We start from the raw sequence: 18676 nt of genomic DNA, 5'->3' as shown, positions 1-18676 counted from the left end.
ACATAAATTTTTTTTTCATTATGGTTTATTACAGGATATTGAATATAGTTCCTCGTGCTATACAGTAGGAACTTGTTTATTTACTTTATATATAGTAGTTTGTATCTGCTAATCCCAGACTCCTAATTTATCCCACATGCCCCTTCCCCTTTGGTAACTATAAGTTTGTTTTCTATGTCGGTGAGTCTGTTTCTGTTTTGTAAATAAGTTCATTCGTATCATATTTTAGATTCCGCATATAGATGATGCCATATGATATTTGCCTTTCTCTGTCTGACTTCATTTAATGTGATAATCTCTAGGTCCATCCATGTTGCTGCAAATGGCATTATTTCACTCTTTTCTATGGCTGAGTAGCAGTCCATTGTATTCCACATTTTCTTTATCCATTCATCTGTCAATGGAAATTTAGGGTTGCTTCCATGTCTTGGCTATTGTAAATAGTGCTGCTGTGAACGTTGGGGTGCATGTATCTTTTCAAATTAGAGTTTTTTTCTGGATATATGCTGAGGAGCAGGTTTGCTGGATCATATGGTATCTCTAGTTTTAGTTTTTTAAGGAACTTCCATACTGCTTTTCATAGTGGCTGCAACAGTTTGCATTCTCACCAACAGTGTAGAAGGGTTCCCTTTTCTCCACTCCCTCTCCAGCATTTATTATTTGTAGACTTTTTGATGATGACCATTCTGACCAGTGTGAGGTGATACCTCATTGTAGTTTTGATTTGCAGTTCTCTAATAATTAGTGAAGTTGAGCATCTTTTCATGTGCCTATTGGCCATCTATATGTTTTCTTTGGAGAAATGTCTGTTTAGGTCTTCTGCCCATTTTTTTATTGGGTTGTTTGTTTTTTTGTAACTGAGTTGTATGAGCTTTTTGTATATTTTGGAAATTCAGCCCTTGTCAGTTACATCGTTTTCAAATATTTTTCCCAGTCTGTAATTTGTCTTTTCATTTTGTTTATAGTTTCTTTTGCTTTGCAAAAGCCTGTAAGTTTAATTATATCCCATTTGTTTATTTTTGCTTTTATTTCTATTGCCTTGGGAGACTGACCTAAGAAAACATTGCTACAATTTATGTCAGAGAATGTTTTGCCTATGTTCTCTTTTAGGAGTTTTATGGTGTCCAAGTCTTATTATAAAGTCTTTAAGCCATTTTGAGTTTATTTTTGTGTATGGTGTGAGGGAGTGTTCTAACTTCATTGGTTTACATGTGGCTGTCCAGCTTTCCCAACACCACTTGCTGAAGAGACTGTCTTTTCTCCATTGTATATTCTTGTCTCCTTTCAAAGATTAATTGACTGTAGGTGTATAGGTTTATTTTTGAGCTTTCTGTTCTGTTCCATTGATCCATATGTCTGTTTTTGTGCCAGTACCATGCTGTTTTGATTACTGTAGCTTTGTAGTATTGTCTGAAGTCTAGGAGGGTTATGCCTCCAGCTTTGATCTTTTTTCTCAGGATTGCTTTGGTAATTCTGGGTCTTTTGTGATTCCATATAAATTTTAGGATTATTTGTTCTGGTTCTGTGAAAAATCTCGTGTAATTTGATAGGGATTGCATTAAATCTGTAGATTGTTTTGGGTAGTATGGCCATTTTAACAATATTAATTCTTCTAATCCAATAACATGGTATATCTTTGAATCAGCTTCAGTTTCCTTTATCAATGTCTTATAGTTCTCAATATATAAGTCTTTCTCCTCCTTGGTGAGGTTTATTCCTAAGTATTTTTCTTTTTTGATGCAATTTTAAAAGGGATTTTTAAAAAACTTTCCCTTTCTACATTTCATTATTAGTGTAAATAAATGCAACAGATTTCTGTACGGTGATTTTGTATCCTGCTAACGTACTGAGTTTGTTTATCAGTTCTAGTAGTTTTTGTGTGGAGTTTTCTATATATGGTATCATGTCATCTACATATAATGACAATTTTTACATTTTCCTTTCCAATTTGGATACATTTTATTTCTTTTTCTTCTCTGATTGCCGTGGCTAGGACTTCCAATACTACGTTGAATAGAAGTGGTGAGAGTGGGCATCCTTGTCTTCTTCTAGATTTTAGTGATAAGGTTTTTAGCTTTTTACCAAGTATTATGTTGGCTGTGGCTTTGTCAAAAATAGCTTTTATTATGTTGAGATATGTTCCCTCTATACTCACTTTGATAAGAGTTTTTAACATGAATGTATGTTGAATTTTATCAGATCCTTTTTCTGCATCTGTTGAAATGATCATGTGGTTTTGTCTTTTCTTTCGTTGATGTGGTGTATCACATTGATTGATTTGCATACGTTGAACCATCCTTGTGACCCTGGGATAAAAGAATCCAATTTGATCACGTTGTATGACCTTTTTTTTGTGTTCTTGAATTCGGTTTGCTAGTATTTTGTTGAGAATTTTTGCATCTATATTCATTAAAGATATTGGCCTGTAATTTTCTTTTTTGGTGGTATCTTTGTCTGATTTTGGTATCAGGGTGATAGTGGCTTCATAGAATGACTTTGGGTGTGTTCCCTCCTCTTCAGTCTTTTGGAAGAGTTTGAGAATGATTGGTATAAGTTCTTCTTTGTATGTTTGGTAAATTCCCCAGTGAAGCCATCCCCATGTTCTGAATTCTTAAATAAAATGTTATAGCCTGTATCAGTACTTTGTTTCTTTTTATAGCTGAATAGTATTCCATTGTATGGATATAGCACATTTATTTACCCAGGAACATTTTCAGGTAACATCATCACACCTAACAAAATAAATAATCCTTTTTTTTTTTTTTTTTTTAATTTATTTATTGGCTGTGTTGGGTCTTCGTTTCTGTGCGAGGGCTTTCTCCAGTTGTGGCAAGTGGGGGCCACTCTTCATCGCGGTGCACGGGCCTCTCACTGTCGTGGCCTCTCTTGTTGCGGGGCACAGGCTCCAGACGCGCAGGCTCAGTAGTTGTGGCTCACGGGCCTAGTTGCTCCTCAGCATGTGGGATCTTCCCAGACCAGGGCTCGAACCTGTGTCCCCTGCATTGTCAGGCAGATTCTCAACCACTGCACCACCAGGGAAGCCCCAAAATAAATAATCCTTTTCACATCACCTAATATCAACATTGTCTTCAGTTTCTCCAGGATCCAGTCTGGGATCATACACTGCAATTGTGTATTGTCTCTTAATCTCTTTTAATCTCGAGCCATCCCTTGCTTTACGGAATTGACTAGCTGTAGACACCATGCTAGTTGTCCCATAGAACACCCCACCTCCTGGGTTTGTTGGAGTGTTTCCTTGTGGAGTTCTTAGCTTGTTCTTCTACTCTCTGTATTTCATATAAAACGTGATTAGATTCCAGTTAAACATTTTGGCTAGGATGTACACTTCACATTGTATCTCATTTGGAGACAAATAATATGTGTTTGTTCCATTATTTATAATGCTGAGATTGATGATTGGATGAGAGTGGTAGCATTCCTTCACTGTGAATTTTATTTTTTTTTTCAGTCCTTACAAGTAAAAAGTAATCTTTGTGGTGTTACTTTGGTACCATACAATGTCTAATTCCCCATCAATCTTTCATTTGATGATTAAAACACTGATTGATAATCATTGCCTGAATCAGTAATTTCATGAAAGGTTGCAACATGATAGTTTTCTTATTCTGTCATTCTATCTACATTCATAATTGGCAGTTTTCTATAAAGAAGAGCTTCTCCTCTTCACTTGGAGCTATTTGTCTTCCCTGAACTACAAATCACTCTTTAAAACAAAACAACAAGAGAAAAAAATTGACTTGTCTTCTCCCCCAGTAATTTTCAAGTAAGGGATTGGTATAATATCTTCCTCATTGAAATGTTATACATTGCTGGTATTCAGTTGCATGTATTTTATGATTACCATTGTGGTGTTCTCTTTAAGTTTATGGATTAAACAAAAGTTGGGTGTGTAAGGGTTTTGAGTTTCCTGACAGGATTTTTTGTGTGTTTGTTTATGTGGTTTTCAAGATATGTTTTGGTAGTTAAGCTGAAATAATACTGTGGTCAGATAATGGGGCCTGTGTTAAATTAAGTTTTGAATTTTGGAGACAGCTTATGTAACCTAATATCAGTTTTTTTTTTTAGTATAATCATTTTATTTATATTTATTTTTTTTGGCTGCACTGGGTCTTCGTTGCTGCACGCGGGCTTTCTCTAGTTGCAGCAAGTGGTGGCTTCTCTTGTTAAGGAGCATGGGCTCTAGGCATGCGGGCTTCAGTAGTTGCAGCACGCGGGCTCAGTAGTTGTGGCATGCAGGCCCCAGAGCATGCGGGCTTCGGTAGTTGTGGCATGCAGGCTCACCAGTTGTGGCACACGGGCTTAGTTACCCCACGGCATGTGGGATCCTCCCGGACCAAGGATCAAACCCGTTTCCCCTGCATTGGCAGGTGGATTCTTAACCACTGGACCACCAGGGAAGTCCATGATCAGTTTTTTAGTAAATGTTTCGTGTGGTCTTGAAAAGAATATTCCTGTTCTTTTTAATTGAATGAAAGGTACTAAATCAAGACTATTAATAATATTAATAATTTTATTTGAAACACTCACATCCTTATTTTTTTTCTGCTTGATGTATTTAGTTATTTAGAGAGATTTGTTAAAAATCTCCTATTAGGATTATAGATTTTCCCATTTGTACTCATACTTTTCAGAGTTGGCTTTCTGTATTTTGAGACTATGTTTCTATGTTTATATAGCTTCATGATTGTTAACTTATCTTGATCTGTGAGGAATGTATATGTTGGTTCCTTTTATTAGTAACAAAATCTCCTTGTCCCTTTTAAATGCTGTTCATTTAAATACATGATGTTAATAAATAACTAGAGCAGATTTCTGATTGGCATTTTCCTGATTTTTAAAAAATTTCCTAATTTTTAAACTTTTTGTGTTGTTTTGTTTTAGGCATGCATCTTATAAGTAGTATATGGCAGAGTTTTAAGCCAGTCTGAGAGTCTGTTTTTCAGTAGGTGAGTTTACGTTTATATTTACTCTGATATCAGATGCATTTAAATTTACTTTTGCCACCTCCTTCTATGGTTTTCCATTTGCCATGCATTTTCTCTGCTTTTTTCCTTTTCTCCTGCCCTCTGTTGAGTTGATAGCTTGCTTTGTTTCTTTTGTTTCTTAATCTGTGTGGAATGTATATGTTCAGTGTCTGTTCTTTCAGGGTCGTCACTCTAAAGGTTAATACACATTATTAAATGAAACTCTTTTTACAGCAACCACATCATTTTTATATAGTATTTTGGTTTCACTTTTTTAACCACACCAAAATATACTGTTTTTGTGCTTGTTCTTCGCTCTCTCTCTCTCTTTTACTTTGTATATTTACTAGGTTTCATTATCTTTCAATAATCTCTTTACTTACCTTTGTTTCTTGAATTCCTTTCCTTCCTCCTGAGTTCATTTTTCTTCATACTAAAATACATTCCCTTGGTTCTTCTTTTAGCTAGAGTTTGTGCACTTTATAAGTCCTAGTCCATTTCAGAGTGTTTTTATTTCACCTTCATTTTACTTGAACTCTAAAATTCACCTGTAAAATATGTACAGTAAAACCAGTTGGCCCACAATATAGGGTTATTGGGGGGAACTAATAATATTTGTTGAAACACTTTATAAACGGTTTTGTGTGTGTATGTAATGCTATTATTATTAGCTAATATACATCCTATTAGAGTTATATTAGAATTACAGTGTTTTGAATGGATTTTAAAAATCATTGCTTACTGTATTTAGTTAATATTTACTGAGACAAAAGAGAATAATACCTACTAGAAATATCATGAATTGTACATGCTCACACCTTGGGAGTAGAGCTGAGATAAGGTGAAACTTGGGATCCTAACTGCTAGCTTAGGGTTACTACCATTCAGTGGAACTTTTGAGATACGCAAGCATGAAGTCCAATTTTTTTACTTTGTTTTTATCTATTTACAAAGACAATACACAAATAGTGTGGAAAGTCCAAATGATAAAAAAAAAGAAAGAAATCTTCCAGGAAGTCCACAGAATTGAAACCATTGACATATTGGGACACATCCTTCCAGACATCTTGCTCTGCATGTGTGGCTATGTGGATTTATGGAGACTTGGCTTTTCATCTTTCAAAAGGAATCATACTACATATGCAATTTTGCTACTGCATCTTTCACTAAGTAATATATCAAGAGAATATAGCTAAGCATCATTGCATATAATGAATAAATGTATACTGTTGTATGGATGTATCATAATTTTGTTTAACCAATTCCCTATTCGGAGACTTTAAAATAATTTTTTATATTATAAATTATGCACAGTTGCCTGATTATTTCTTTAAGATAAATTGCTAGCAGTGATATTGGTCAAAGAGTGTGCACATTCAAGTTTTTGATACATGTTTAATAAATCTCTCCAGCAAGTGCACAAGAATGCCTCTTTTCCTCACACAAACTAAGTATTGTCATTTTTCCCCCTTAATTTTCCAGTTTGAGATTTTTGTCAATATCTCTGCTTACTTGTGAGTTTGGATATCTTTTCTTGTTTTATCAATCATTTGTAATTCTTTTGAGAACTTCCCCTTTGGCTGTTTATTCTCTTTTTGCATTCATCTATTTCTTATTAAGCTGTATGAACTCTTATTTGGCTTATAAATTATTCTAAATATCTTAGGTATTTTTTCCCTGATTTTTTTTTTTTAATCTTTTAACCTTGTTTGTGCTTTTTATCATGTTGTTTTTTTGCTTTTCAACCTTGTTCAAGAACTTTCTGAAATTTTTATTTGATCAAAATTTCCTTTATGAGTTCTGGGTTGTTTCCTTAGTTGGGATAACTAAAAGTTCTTCCCCACTTCAAAATTGTTAAATGTTCATTTGTATTTTTTGTGTGTCTGTGCTCCTAGCAGTTTATTTTTCTCCCATTTGAATCTTTAATCCATTTGGAGTGTTTTTGGTATAAGGAGTGATACATATCAGTGCCTTCCTGTTTGTCACATCCTATTCTGGTTTTTAAATTTGACTGATGAAAATCAATATATGAGCATCCTAAAGCGTGGCAGGAATTGAGATGTGCTGCATAGTTTTCAGTTTACTAATGTGTCTTGGGTATTTGTAAGTAGAGATAGAGGTTCACAGGGGAGGGAGTGGATTGGGAAGTGGTAGTTGACAGTCTCATGTCAGGGTTGCCTTCTGTGTATGTGTGTGAAACAGAGAATTAAAGAGAGGATACCAGCAGAGTGTCTCTTAGAAGTTTCATGTTTCACTCCTTTTAGTGACCCTGAGTTCTTTATCCAGGCAAGTGGAACTGTGGTAGGATGTCATAAGACACCATCTGCCGTGAGAACTTAGAGGTTTTACGTCTTGAATACCAAGTGCTCTTCTTCCATGATGAACCCATGAACGAATTCTGTAGATTCGTGGGCTTTTTTTTTTTTTTTTATAGTATTTATTTATTTATTTATGACTGTGTTGGGTGGGTCTTCATTTCTGTGCGAGGGCCCTCCCCAGTTGCGGCAAGCGGGGGCCACTCTTCATTGCGGTGCGCGGGCCTCTCACCATCGCGGCCTCTCCCGTTGCGGAGCACAGGCTCCAGACGCACAGGCTCAGCAATTGTGGCTCACGGGCCCAGTCGCTCCGCGGCATGTGGGATCCTCCCAGACCAGGGCTCGAACCCGCGCCCCCTGCACTGGCAGGCAGACCCCCAACCACTGCGCCACCAGGGAAGCCCTCGTGGGCTTTTTTTAACGTTTTATTTCAGCACATGTTCAGAAAGAAATTGGAATGGGGAAGGGGGTTCCCTTCCCCTCTTTGACGTCTAATTCCCTGACCCATAAGTAGATGCTGTTAAATTTCTTATATATCTTACAGAAATTTCAAGCACTATTTTTGACTACTACTTGCTACTGAATGTTCAGTTGATGAAATTGAAGGTCTTTCACTCAGAAGAAATAAATCAAGAAGGTAAGAAATAAAATCTGTTTACGCTTTGAAACATTCATCAAGTAAGAAGAATTCATCAAGATTATTTCTTTAGGATAATCCCTTTTGACAATAAAAATCAATTTAGTGAACATAAACAGGATGGAATAGTTGCAAAGGGTGGAACACGGCTCATGATGACAGCCTCTGTTTGTTGCGTACCTGACACGGGCCATCTGTGCTTTACACACGCTGTCACTAATTCACACTGTATTAACATCTTCATTCTGTAGAGATGAGGAAACTGAGGCTTCCAGAGGTAAATAACATACCCATAGCTCTCCCTGGTTGGCAAAGGATAGAGCTAGGTGTGGGCTCTGGTCTCTGCCTTTGGAGCCACCTGCGTTGTGGGTAACCTGAAGTCTGTTCCAGCCAATCCTTGAAAGACCTTCCCCCACTTTTGGAATAGATAGTTCCTCTTCTTTTTGCTGCTACTTTATTTTCTTCGTAGGCCCGTAAGCAGTAGACATCATAACTGCAGACACAATTTCACATTTATGAACTGTGGCTTGTAGAATGCATATAGGATAACTTTTATAATAAGATTTGCTGTTTTTGAGTTCTTCCCATTATTGAAGAGTAGCCAGGCCTCCATTGCCTGTGTGCAGTTATACATGAAGCCCCTTACTCAGGATGCTTTCCTTCCATTTGTCCGAAATTTGTTATCATGTGCCGATTTGTTAGAATGAGACGTAAAACTGCCATTTGATAACAGTTGTAATAAATGCACAGGTCATCGATGGCTGAGATTAGATGGAGCTCCGTAGGGTTGTGCTGTGTCTAGTAGCCAGGTGAGGAGAAAGTGTAAGAAGATATTAATTCCTTCCATAATTCTCGTTCTAGGTCTATTCTGTTTCAGGTTTTTCTGGGAGCTAGCTGTGTAAGGCTAGCAAGGGGGAGAAAGGAGGATGGGGGTGGGATGGGTAGACCTACATTTTATGTTTATACAAATAGAAATAGCATATCAGACAGGTCAGTGTTCATTGCACTCTTGCTGTAGGTCTCTGTCTTGTACTTTGACTCTTGTCAAAAGAAAAATGTTCTTTCCGACAAGGTCATAGAGTATAAGTGGAAAGGCAAGACACATACACATGAAACCGAACTAGAGAGTTTGCCGAAACATTGTACTGTGTGACTTAAAATATAAAAAACATTAGAGGTAGGAAAGGATATTGTAGCAAGAAGTAATCAGGGCAGGTAAGATATGGCCAGAGGGAAAGGACAAAGAGTCTTGAGATCCTGTCATTTTTATATGTATTAAGAGGCAGAAGAACTGTGTGTCCAAAGACCTGAGATTGCCCCAAGGTAGAACCCTTGGTAGACCAGCCTTTCCATATAATGACATTAATGTGCGCCCTCCATAGCAAATTCTGGGTTCCCAGGATCTCTCCCCCAGTTGATTGTGGGTGAAAGGGCATGGTCAGAAGCTTCCTCAGCCTGCCCCTCATGTTGTTGATCTGTCCCTCATTCTGAAGTTCCTTAGCATTTGACGTAAACAGTCTGTACTACATTGCTGTGACATGTTTACTTGTTGCCTTGGGATTTGTAGTCCTCCCATTTCCTTCTTCCTTTGGCCTCCTTAGTGCCTGGTGCAGTCTGTGGATGTTGAAGTACATGAATGTCTTTGGACTGAGGCCCATGATCATGGCACCAGGAAAGGCCTGTGGGATCCCGAATTGTAAACCAACTTTATCCTTGGGATCCAAAGCAGAGCTGAGGCTGCGACTGTGAATGCGCTGTGTCTCCTAGCTCAGTTTTCTTGTCTCAGCTAGAAGTTCCGTGTAAAAGCAAGTGTTCTAGGAGGTTCCATCCCATGATTCTGATCTGATGCAGGATTTCTGAACAGGGAAGTTAGATTAGATTAGATTGGAGTGGGATTAGAATGGGAAACACACAAAAACTCATACTATGGGCAGGCCTTTAATTTAAGCACTTGCAGTCCAAACTGAGCATTGAGTTCAGCTAGTGAGGTAGAAAGGGGGCTGGGGTGGTATTTTGGGCAGGTAAAAGCTGTTTCATAGTCTTGTGCATTTGAAAACTCCAGAGATGGTTATCGTTCTTGTGTTTAGAGGCCTCACCTTTCGGGGGAAGCATCTCCACCTTTATCTCATCCCATATCAAGCAGGTCACCATGAATAATTGTAGCTATTGGGTTTTTTTCTTACTCCTGATTTGCTAGAATTCACATCAGATCACACAGCTGAGAAAGACCCTTGGTTTATTTGGACATGTTGCTGATAATATCTCTTTGCATTAATGATTTTGTTGCTGATAATATCTCTTTGCATTAATGATTTTATTCTGGATATCCAGAGGGACAGAAAAAGATGAGTAATGGGGGAGTTACAAAATAAATGTACAGTAAAAACTAAAGCAAACTGCTTCTCTTCTTTACCATTATGAAAAAGAAGTAAAGAAATATTTCAACAGTTATGTCAAACAAGAAGTATTAATTTTCCTCAAATAATTAAGGGTATGTTTTTAACATTGGTCTTGATGTAAAAAGCTGAAATATACTTTTGGTTGTTGGTATCCGTTTGCTTCTAGTTAAATGAAGTTAAGTAGATTCAGGTCAGGATTTTTGGTTTTGCTTTGGAGCTTTTGTTCTCCCAACTCTTTTTCCTTAAGTAGATGATCAGGTATCATTTGAAAATGTGTTTTGGGTGGTGGCATACTAAGCAGGTCTTTGATAACTCTTCCAGAACCCGAGGCTCGCGTGCTCCTGAGTTGCTGTGAATGGCCCCGGCACTCCTGACCACCCTTCCGGGTAGGATGTCACTGAGATCCCTGAAATGGAGCCTCCTGCTGCTGTCGGTCCTGAGCTTCCTGGTGATGTGGTACCTCAGTCTTCCCCACTACAATGTGGTAGAACGCGTGAACTTGATGTACTTCTATGAGTATGAGCCCATTTACAGACAAGACTTCCGCTTCACACTTCGAGAGCATTCGAACTGCTCTCATCAAAACCCATTTCTGGTCATCCTGGTGACCTCACACCCCTCAGATGTGAAAGCCAGACAGGCCATTAGAGTTACTTGGGGTGAAAAGAAGTCTTGGTGGGGATATGAGGTTCTTACATTTTTCTTATTAGGCCAACAGGCTGAAAGGGAAGACAAAGTGTTAGCATTATCCTTAGAGGATGAACACCTCCTTTATGGCGACATAATACGACAAGATTTTTTAGACACGTACAATAACCTGACCTTGAAAACAATTATGGCATTTAGGTGGGTAACTGAGTTTTGCCCCAACGCCAGGTACATCATGAAGACAGACACTGATGTTTTCATCAATACTGGCAATTTAGTGAAGTATCTTTTAAATTTAAACCACTCAGAGAAGTTTTTCACAGGTTATCCTCTAATTGATAATTATTCTTATAGAGGATTTTACCAAAAAACCCATATTTCATACCAGGAGTATCCCTTCAAGGTGTTTCCTCCCTACTGCAGTGGGTTGGGTTATATAATGTCCAGAGATTTGGTGCCAAGAATCTATGAAATGATGAGTCACGTAAAACCCATCAAGTTTGAAGATGTTTATGTTGGGATCTGTTTGAATTTATTAAAAGTGGACATTCATATTCCGGAAGACACCAACCTTTTCTTTTTATATAGGATCCATTTGGATGTCTGTCAACTCAGACGCGTGATTGCAGCCCATGGCTTTTCTTCCAAGGAAATTATCACATTTTGGCAGGTTATGCTAAGGAACACCACATGCCATTATTAATTTGACATTCTACCCAAAGCCTAGAGAAGGGAGGGATACTTTGTGGAAAACGTTAAAGTTAGACTATGAAATCTCCAATGGAAAACTCATGGGAAGGTCACTGGGTGGCTTACACGGAACTGAAACTCATGAAGAGGCTATAGGCTGGAGACTGGAGGGTTGTACTTGACCTGTGGTTTATTTTGACAACAATCAAGTCAGGCCTTTTAAAGATGATATTCAGAGGAATTAAACATCTTATAAAGGAATGGGAGGTTTTTGTTAATAAAACTCACAGGACCAAACAATTTGAACGTGTCATTCTGTAGATTAAAACTTCTTAAATGGGTTTCATTGAATTATAAACTCGTTTGTCCATAACAACAAAGCAGTGTGGAGTATTATTCATTGAACAATCTAGTCAGTTCAGGGTTTTGTGTATATCTTACATGGATTACAGTTTTTTTAAATATATAGTTCTGTGTAAAACAACTGAAGTTATACTGAACAAAATTTCATCTCTTTTTGGTCATTCGGAAGGTACTTCAGGATGTTGCAGTATTTCAGTTATCAATTATTATTTAATATTACTTAAAGTTTTGCACTTTTATGGGTGTTTGAATGTTATGGTTGTTTCAGTATTGTATAAACAGAATAGTGAAAAATCACTCTTTATATTTAAACTTCTTTTCCAGTTACTTCACTGATGAGTTTATTATGAATAGCTCCATTAATGTGTAGATATTGGTCATTATTGCGTATCAGTAATCTCTTGAACTTTGATAAATATTTCGTCGTGGTAATATAGAGAAGAATTAAAGCAAGAAGATCTGAATTATTGTCTTGTTTTTAAAAATATAATCCCTGGTGTTTTTAGATGTCACTTCATCTGTCTCATTGTTCCACCTGGAAATTAGGAGTAATGTAGAATGCCAGGCAGCATGTTTCCTTTTGGAAAGGACTCTGAAGCCAAAAAGAAAAGAGAGAACGTGATGGCCAGAATATTATGAAAGGAGTGTCATATTTCAGTGCTTGAGCTGGAAAGAGAAGACTAAAGATTCAAGTTGCATTGTTAACTGCTCCGTGTTTTTTTCTCATTAACAATCAGTTTGAGAATAAAAAGGAAAAAAAAAAAAAACCACTGCTGCTATTGTTATTAGTTTCACATCAAGAGGAAAGCCCTATTATGTGGTCTAAAATCAAGTCTGATTTCCATGTCATGGAGAAGCACGTTTTTTCATAGGAGTGGTGATGTAGGTCAGCTTTGACCTGCTAGTTGGTCCAAGAGGAGCACTCCTTGCCCCCCCACCCCCCCGTATTCTTGGGATTGTGCAATTTCCCATTATGCCTGATATGGGACAAGTGATTCCTTTTTTCTGGATTACATGATGGCGAAAGATCAAATCTGTTGGCAGAAAATATGAACTTGAAAATATATAGTCAGCTCTTGTAATACTCATATATTTATAATTCTCCTATAAGAAAAGCTTAATTTCAATTGGAACCATTATAATGTTTGATTCTTTATAACAAGGCTATTTCCATTTCCCTCCTCTCAGACCTGATCCAGTTACAATAAAATCAATTAAATGAAATACCGTGTGGAATCAATCTATGCCCTTGCTAATTCCCATCCATAAGGGAGTTACTTTCTTTTTTTTGTTTTTGAATTTTATTTATTTTTATACAGCAGGTTATTATTAGTTATCTATTTTATACATATTAGTGTATACGTGTCAGTCCCAGTCCCCCAATTCATCCCACCACCACCCCCCACCCTCCGGGAGTCACTTTAAGACACAGATGGTGGGTATTTTTGTGGTAGGATTAGATTTGATCGAATTTGCGTAACTTTATATTGGTGTTTGGGAAGCTAAGTCAAAGAATTTACAGAGGGAGAACTTTTAAAATAAAAGATAACTTCCCCTCACTTTAAGATGAGACCAAAAAAAGCAGTAAATTGTGAGTAATAATTGCCAGTTTTAGAAGATTGTTCCTCTTCAACTACAGATTGGTGCTTAAGAGATCTCTAAAGAGTTAAATGATTATGGAAAACATTGAGGTTGGGTCGTTATATTTTTTGTTTTTAACTTCATGTTTGCTTTCAAGTAGTATTAGTCAGCTGTGTTATTAAAATCTTGGCCTCTGATGTTTAACCACATCAATAGCACCTTTTATTTTAACTGGTAACAGAGTTTAATACAGAGCCTAACCTTAGGCTGCTTCTTTTCTGCCATCCACAGCCCTGCCACATCCCCATGGCCTTCCCTGCTCTCTGCCTCACTCGTTTACTTTGCTTGCCTGTAAGCATCGAGTCTGTGACCCCAGCATGTTAGCCTTTGCCAGATTATTCTGCAAGAACAGCTCCCAGATCTCAGAGGTTGACGACTGCCACGTGTTCTTTTCATCCACACCACACGCCGCTGGTTACCCGCCTTGGCTACTGTGTGTATCTTCTCACCTCAGGGTCCCAGCTGAAGGGCAACACCCGTTTGGAACATGCCATTCTTGTAGAGGGAGAGGAAAAAGAACTGGTGGAAACACTAGCATCTATATCCACTGACCAAAGCAAAGCCCATGCCAAGCCCAGTGTCCGTGGCGGGGTGGGGCAGGGATTTGGTCTCACAGGAAGTAGTGCAAAGTCATTTTTTGGCAGCCAGGAATATTTTGTTCTTTTACAGGGTGGGGAAGGAATAGTTGGGTACAGTAATCTGCCACACCTAGTGCATGAAATGGAGAAGGGGCTCAGGGACCTGGATTCTGAGTCTGGCCCCAGTGCATCAGAGGTTTTCTGGCTCACTTGGAGCTGGTGCTTTGAGCCCTTCCCTGAGAGGGCTGCCCTTTCACCCTCCTTAATCTTTCCCTAGCTCTATGCTAAATGGTCTTGGCATTATCATATTCCCATCGACTCGCCAGATGAAGAGCGGCCAGAGCTGAGCTATTTATAACAGTATTTCTGAGTGTGAGGTTGGGGATAAAGCTCTTTTCTCTTGGCGTCTGGTAGGCAATTATTGCAGGATGGAGGGAGAGGGGAAGGGTGAGTATGAGAAATGTGGCAGGCCCATCTGACGTCTTTGGGGTTCTTTTAATCCACTGGGAATTAATCTTTATATTAAGCCAGCTCCTCTGGATTTTGTGTGAGCTATTAGAACCCTCTCACAGTCTCCATCAGCTGCTTGATTATCCCACGTGTAGTTAATATAGGACCAAACCTTTAAGGAGTCAAAACAGGTGACATGTGTTGATGGATGTGTTGGTAGGAGATGGAAGCAAGCGTGGGAAATGGGCCCCGAAAGCCAAGAGGCAGTTTGAGTGGGCAGTCCCTTGGCAGAATTTGTGCCCAAGGGAAGAGCCGACTCATAGGTCTTGTAAAGTCAAAGGAGGGCCCAACAAGGATGGATACCGTTGCTCTGTATTTAAGGTAAGTGATGGAAGCACAAAACTTGCGCTTAGATAGTCTCTCCTCACATGTGACCCTTTCTTCGCATTTGCAAGCCTTACCCTTCCTTTAGGTTTCAATGAATAATGTCTAAAATGTCTGCCAACTTAGCCCTTTTTATGTTTTACTCTCACCCCTTAGAGTAAAACATGGGAGGGAGGGTGGAGGTTAGCACTACTTAACGTTTCCCCCTTAACCCCCTTTGAGACATTTCCCAGATAAAAAATCAAGGCCCCTCGTGGTGAGTTAACATCATTCTCTTAAAAGGCTGCAGCAGCTGCAGTGAAGGTTTTAAATAACACTCTTCCCCCTTCTCCCCCTTCTTCCCCCTTTCTCCCTGTAGAAACCGTACAGAAACAAGCAGGAGGAGAAAAATACCAAAATGTTAACAGGAGTTGCCTCTCAATGACTTTGCTCCCTTTAAGGTACCTTTTATTACTTCATTCTCAACAACAAGGATGAATTGCTTTTATAACATAAATGTTTTAACTATGTGAACAAATTTAGGTAAAGGTGAAAAGCAGAGTCAGAAGGTGTTGTGGGAAAAGGCTGGCGGGGGACAGGGTCAAAGGCTGGCTCGCTGCTGAGCTGCCAGCCCCTTCTGTGCCCTCCCGCTTTTTCCCGCAGCAGACTCTTGTGAACCAGCCCCTGCCGGTGGGACCCCAAGTGAAACCACACAACTCTGATTGGGACTTGAACCACTGTTAGTTAAAATTGCTCACTTCGTGTCAGGACTTGCTGAAGCTCAGGTTCTTTGTGTCTCATCGCAGAAAGAATTCAGAGACAAAGTGAAAGGTAAGAGGTGGATTTATTTAGAGAGAGAGCACATTCCATAGGCAGAATGTGGTCCGTCTCAAAAGGCTTGAGAGCAACCCCAGGGCATGGGGTCGACTCAGAAAGGGAGAGCAGCCGTGGGAGGAATACACTCCATAGACGGAATGCGGACTGTCTCAGAAGGTGAGAGCGCCCCGAGGTTAGTTTTTGTGGGCCGTGTAATTTCATAGGCTGACTACAGTGGGGGGATTATTTCAGCTATTTTGGGGAAGCGGCGGAGATTTCCAGGATTGGGGCCACCGCCCACTTTTTGGCCTTTGATGATCAGCGTCAGATGTCATGGCGTGTCATTTAGCATATGCTAGTGTATCACAATGAGTGCGTAATGAGGCTCACGGTCTGCTGGGAGTCAGATCTTCTGCCATCTCGGACCTAGTCGGTTTTAGCCAGTTTATGTCATATCTTCAAAGGCTCTTGTCATTCTTTTAAAGGTTGTGCCCTGGCCCCTTCCTTCCTGTTTCACAGGGGATGTCTGCCTGTGGCCTCCTGTGTCCCTCCCTCATTAAGAAAAAAAGGAGAAAGCCTCCTTTTCCTTGATAAGATGTTCTGCCTACACTGCAGGAATCTGCAGCTAGCATGGTGATCCCATGAGCCTAAAGGCCAAGGCAGTGGGCTGAGGCGGTGAGCCTGGGCCCACATTCTTCTAGACCCTTTGGGTGTTAAGTAACCACACACATTTGGATGTCGTGGGTCCGGTGGTCAGTTCCTCACAGCTGGGGGAACCTAACTCCAGGGACGTAAGAACAGTTTCCCTGACTGGAGCCGTTGTGCCCATGGTGAGTGGGGAGATGTGAGGAGATGAATCAAACTCTCCTCCAGGGCAGAGAGAAAACAGCTGGTTCGTGACCCGGGAGCTCTGAGGCTCTGGCTTGGATCCCGCTGGGGGATGGTGCCCCGCCTGCGAGCAGCCCACAGGGACGCGGTGGACACTCCTCTCTGGTCGGTGCCCGCCATCCGTGTCGTGTAGCGGGTCTGCAGTTGCACCCGCGGGGGGGCAGAGCGGGGAACAGAAGGCCGTGGGAGGGAGCCCTGAGCAGTCAGTACCTGTCTCACCTGTGGAGCCGGGTCTTCTCATTTGGGAGAAGAGAAGCCAGGGCCACATCTCTTTGCCTTTCATGGTTTACTGCCTGCCTATCATCCGAGAAGGTTTGTGTTACGATCTTGGCACAAAGTAGTTTCAGAGTCTGATGGTAACGCCATTCACTCTGCCCTCTTTGTAAATGAGAAGCTGGAAAATCTCTGGATTTTGGTAAATTCACAATGAAATGACCGGAGAGCACCCAGGTCTAGCTGTTCTTCCGTGCCCCGAGGCTGCTACAATTACTTTAAATTTATTTATTTATTTATCTTTGGCTGTGTTGGGTCTTCATTTCTGTGCGAGGGCTGTCTCCAGTTGCGGCGAGCGGGGGCCACTCTTCATCGCGGTGCGCGGGCCTCTCACTATCGCGGCCTCTCTTGTTGCGGAGCAGAGGCTCCAGACGCGCAGGCTCAGCAGTTGTGGCTCACGGGCCTAGTTGCTCCGCGGCATGTGGGAGCTTCCCAGACCAGGGCTCGAACACGTGTCCCCTGCATTGGCAGGCAGATTCTTAACCACTGCGCCACCAGGGAAGCCCTATAATTAGTTTATTAAAAACGAAGTGTCTCAAGGTTTCAGGACAAAAACTGTTGAAAAGCCATAAATGACTAATTTGGTGTTCAAAGGTCAAGTGATCATCAAGCCTGTCTCTTGGCTCAATGAACATGAGGAGGAGGAAAGTAACAACCTCACCTTTGTTACTAAATCTCTTTTTATATGAATCTCTAAAAAATTTTGCACATTGTTTCTCTCTCCTTTAGTGAACCTTAACATAAAAACAGTAAAATTTTTAAAAGTGTTATATAAGAAGAAATTACATTTTGTATTTCTCAGCCTTAAATTTGAAAGCAAGTAGACAGGCAGTTATTATTTTGCCTGCTGAACAACCTCCTTCTTGAGAAACTTCTACTTTTGAGAAATGTCTTATCCACTAACTCCTTCTGCTTGGTTAGTACAATGTGACCCAAGCCATGAGGATTCTCCCCATCTTAAGATCCCAGTTCCCTGGCGACAGTCACCTGGTCCACTTGACACTACTGGGCAATTGCAGTTCCTCTCAAAGAATTTAGAATTAAGGCTAAGCAGTCTCAGTCTGAGCGTTTTCCCAACTAGGAGATATAAATCTGGGAAATTTTGATATTAGATGTTTTTTTAAAAAATACATTTCATTTTTTAGAGCAGTTTTAGGTTCACGGCAAAATTGAAAGGAAGGAACAGAGATTTCCCATATACTCTCTGCCCCCATGTACACACTCCCTCCCCCACCATCAACATTCCCCATCAGCACAGGACATTTATTACACTGGCTGTTGCCACAGTGACACATCGTTATCACTGAAAGCCCACAGTTTACACTGGACTTTTGGTGGATTGTCAGTGAGGCTGAGACTGTAATCCCTGAGGAAAGCTTCAGAGCTGGAGTCTTGGGTTCACGGAAGGGAAGTACTTTACAGAAACAGAAAAGGCCCACATTCAGATAAGCCCTTCGCCAGGGCCAGTTCCCCTTCTTCATGGCGGCCTAGGGCCAGGCTGGTGGGCCTGAGGCTCTGCAGGCTTCCCTTCCACCAGACCTCACAGGAAGCAGCAAGGATTCCTATGGATGCCAACCCTAGGCTGACCTCTGTACCAGGTGGGCCTGGAGGGTAAAGGAGTAAGATTGAC

The 18676-nt window shown here is 40.2% G+C and overlaps 1 protein-coding gene across 23 annotated transcripts in view; it reads left to right on the top strand.

Annotated features, from left to right (window-relative positions):
- B3GALNT1 (beta-1,3-N-acetylgalactosaminyltransferase 1 (Globoside blood group)) overlaps nucleotides 1-12845 on the top strand; it is a 34321-nt gene extending 21476 nt beyond the window's left edge. For 18 of the 23 annotated variants that reach the window (XM_082458434.1, XM_082458444.1, XM_082458432.1 and 15 more), the window contains 3 exons: nucleotides 4903-4967; nucleotides 7845-7937; nucleotides 10658-12845. In XM_082458434.1, the coding sequence (XP_082314560.1) occupies nucleotides 10692-11687 (996 nt within the window). In that variant the 5' untranslated portion in view covers nucleotides 4903-4967; nucleotides 7845-7937; nucleotides 10658-10691 and the 3' untranslated portion in view covers nucleotides 11688-12845. The remainder of the gene's footprint in view (nucleotides 1-4902; nucleotides 4968-7844; nucleotides 7938-10657) is intronic. The other 5 variants (XM_082458443.1, XM_082458440.1, XM_082458436.1 and 2 more) reach the window with 1 other exon arrangement.
- The last annotated feature ends 5831 nt before the right edge of the window (nucleotides 12846-18676 follow it).

Source organism: Balaenoptera physalus (genome assembly GCF_965194825.1).
Source record: "Balaenoptera physalus genome assembly, chromosome: 4".
In the NCBI taxonomy this organism is placed as follows: Eukaryota; Metazoa; Chordata; class Mammalia; order Artiodactyla; family Balaenopteridae; genus Balaenoptera; species Balaenoptera physalus.
The sequence above is the reverse complement of the archived record's forward strand: the minus strand, read 5'-3'. Positions and strand labels throughout refer to the sequence as shown.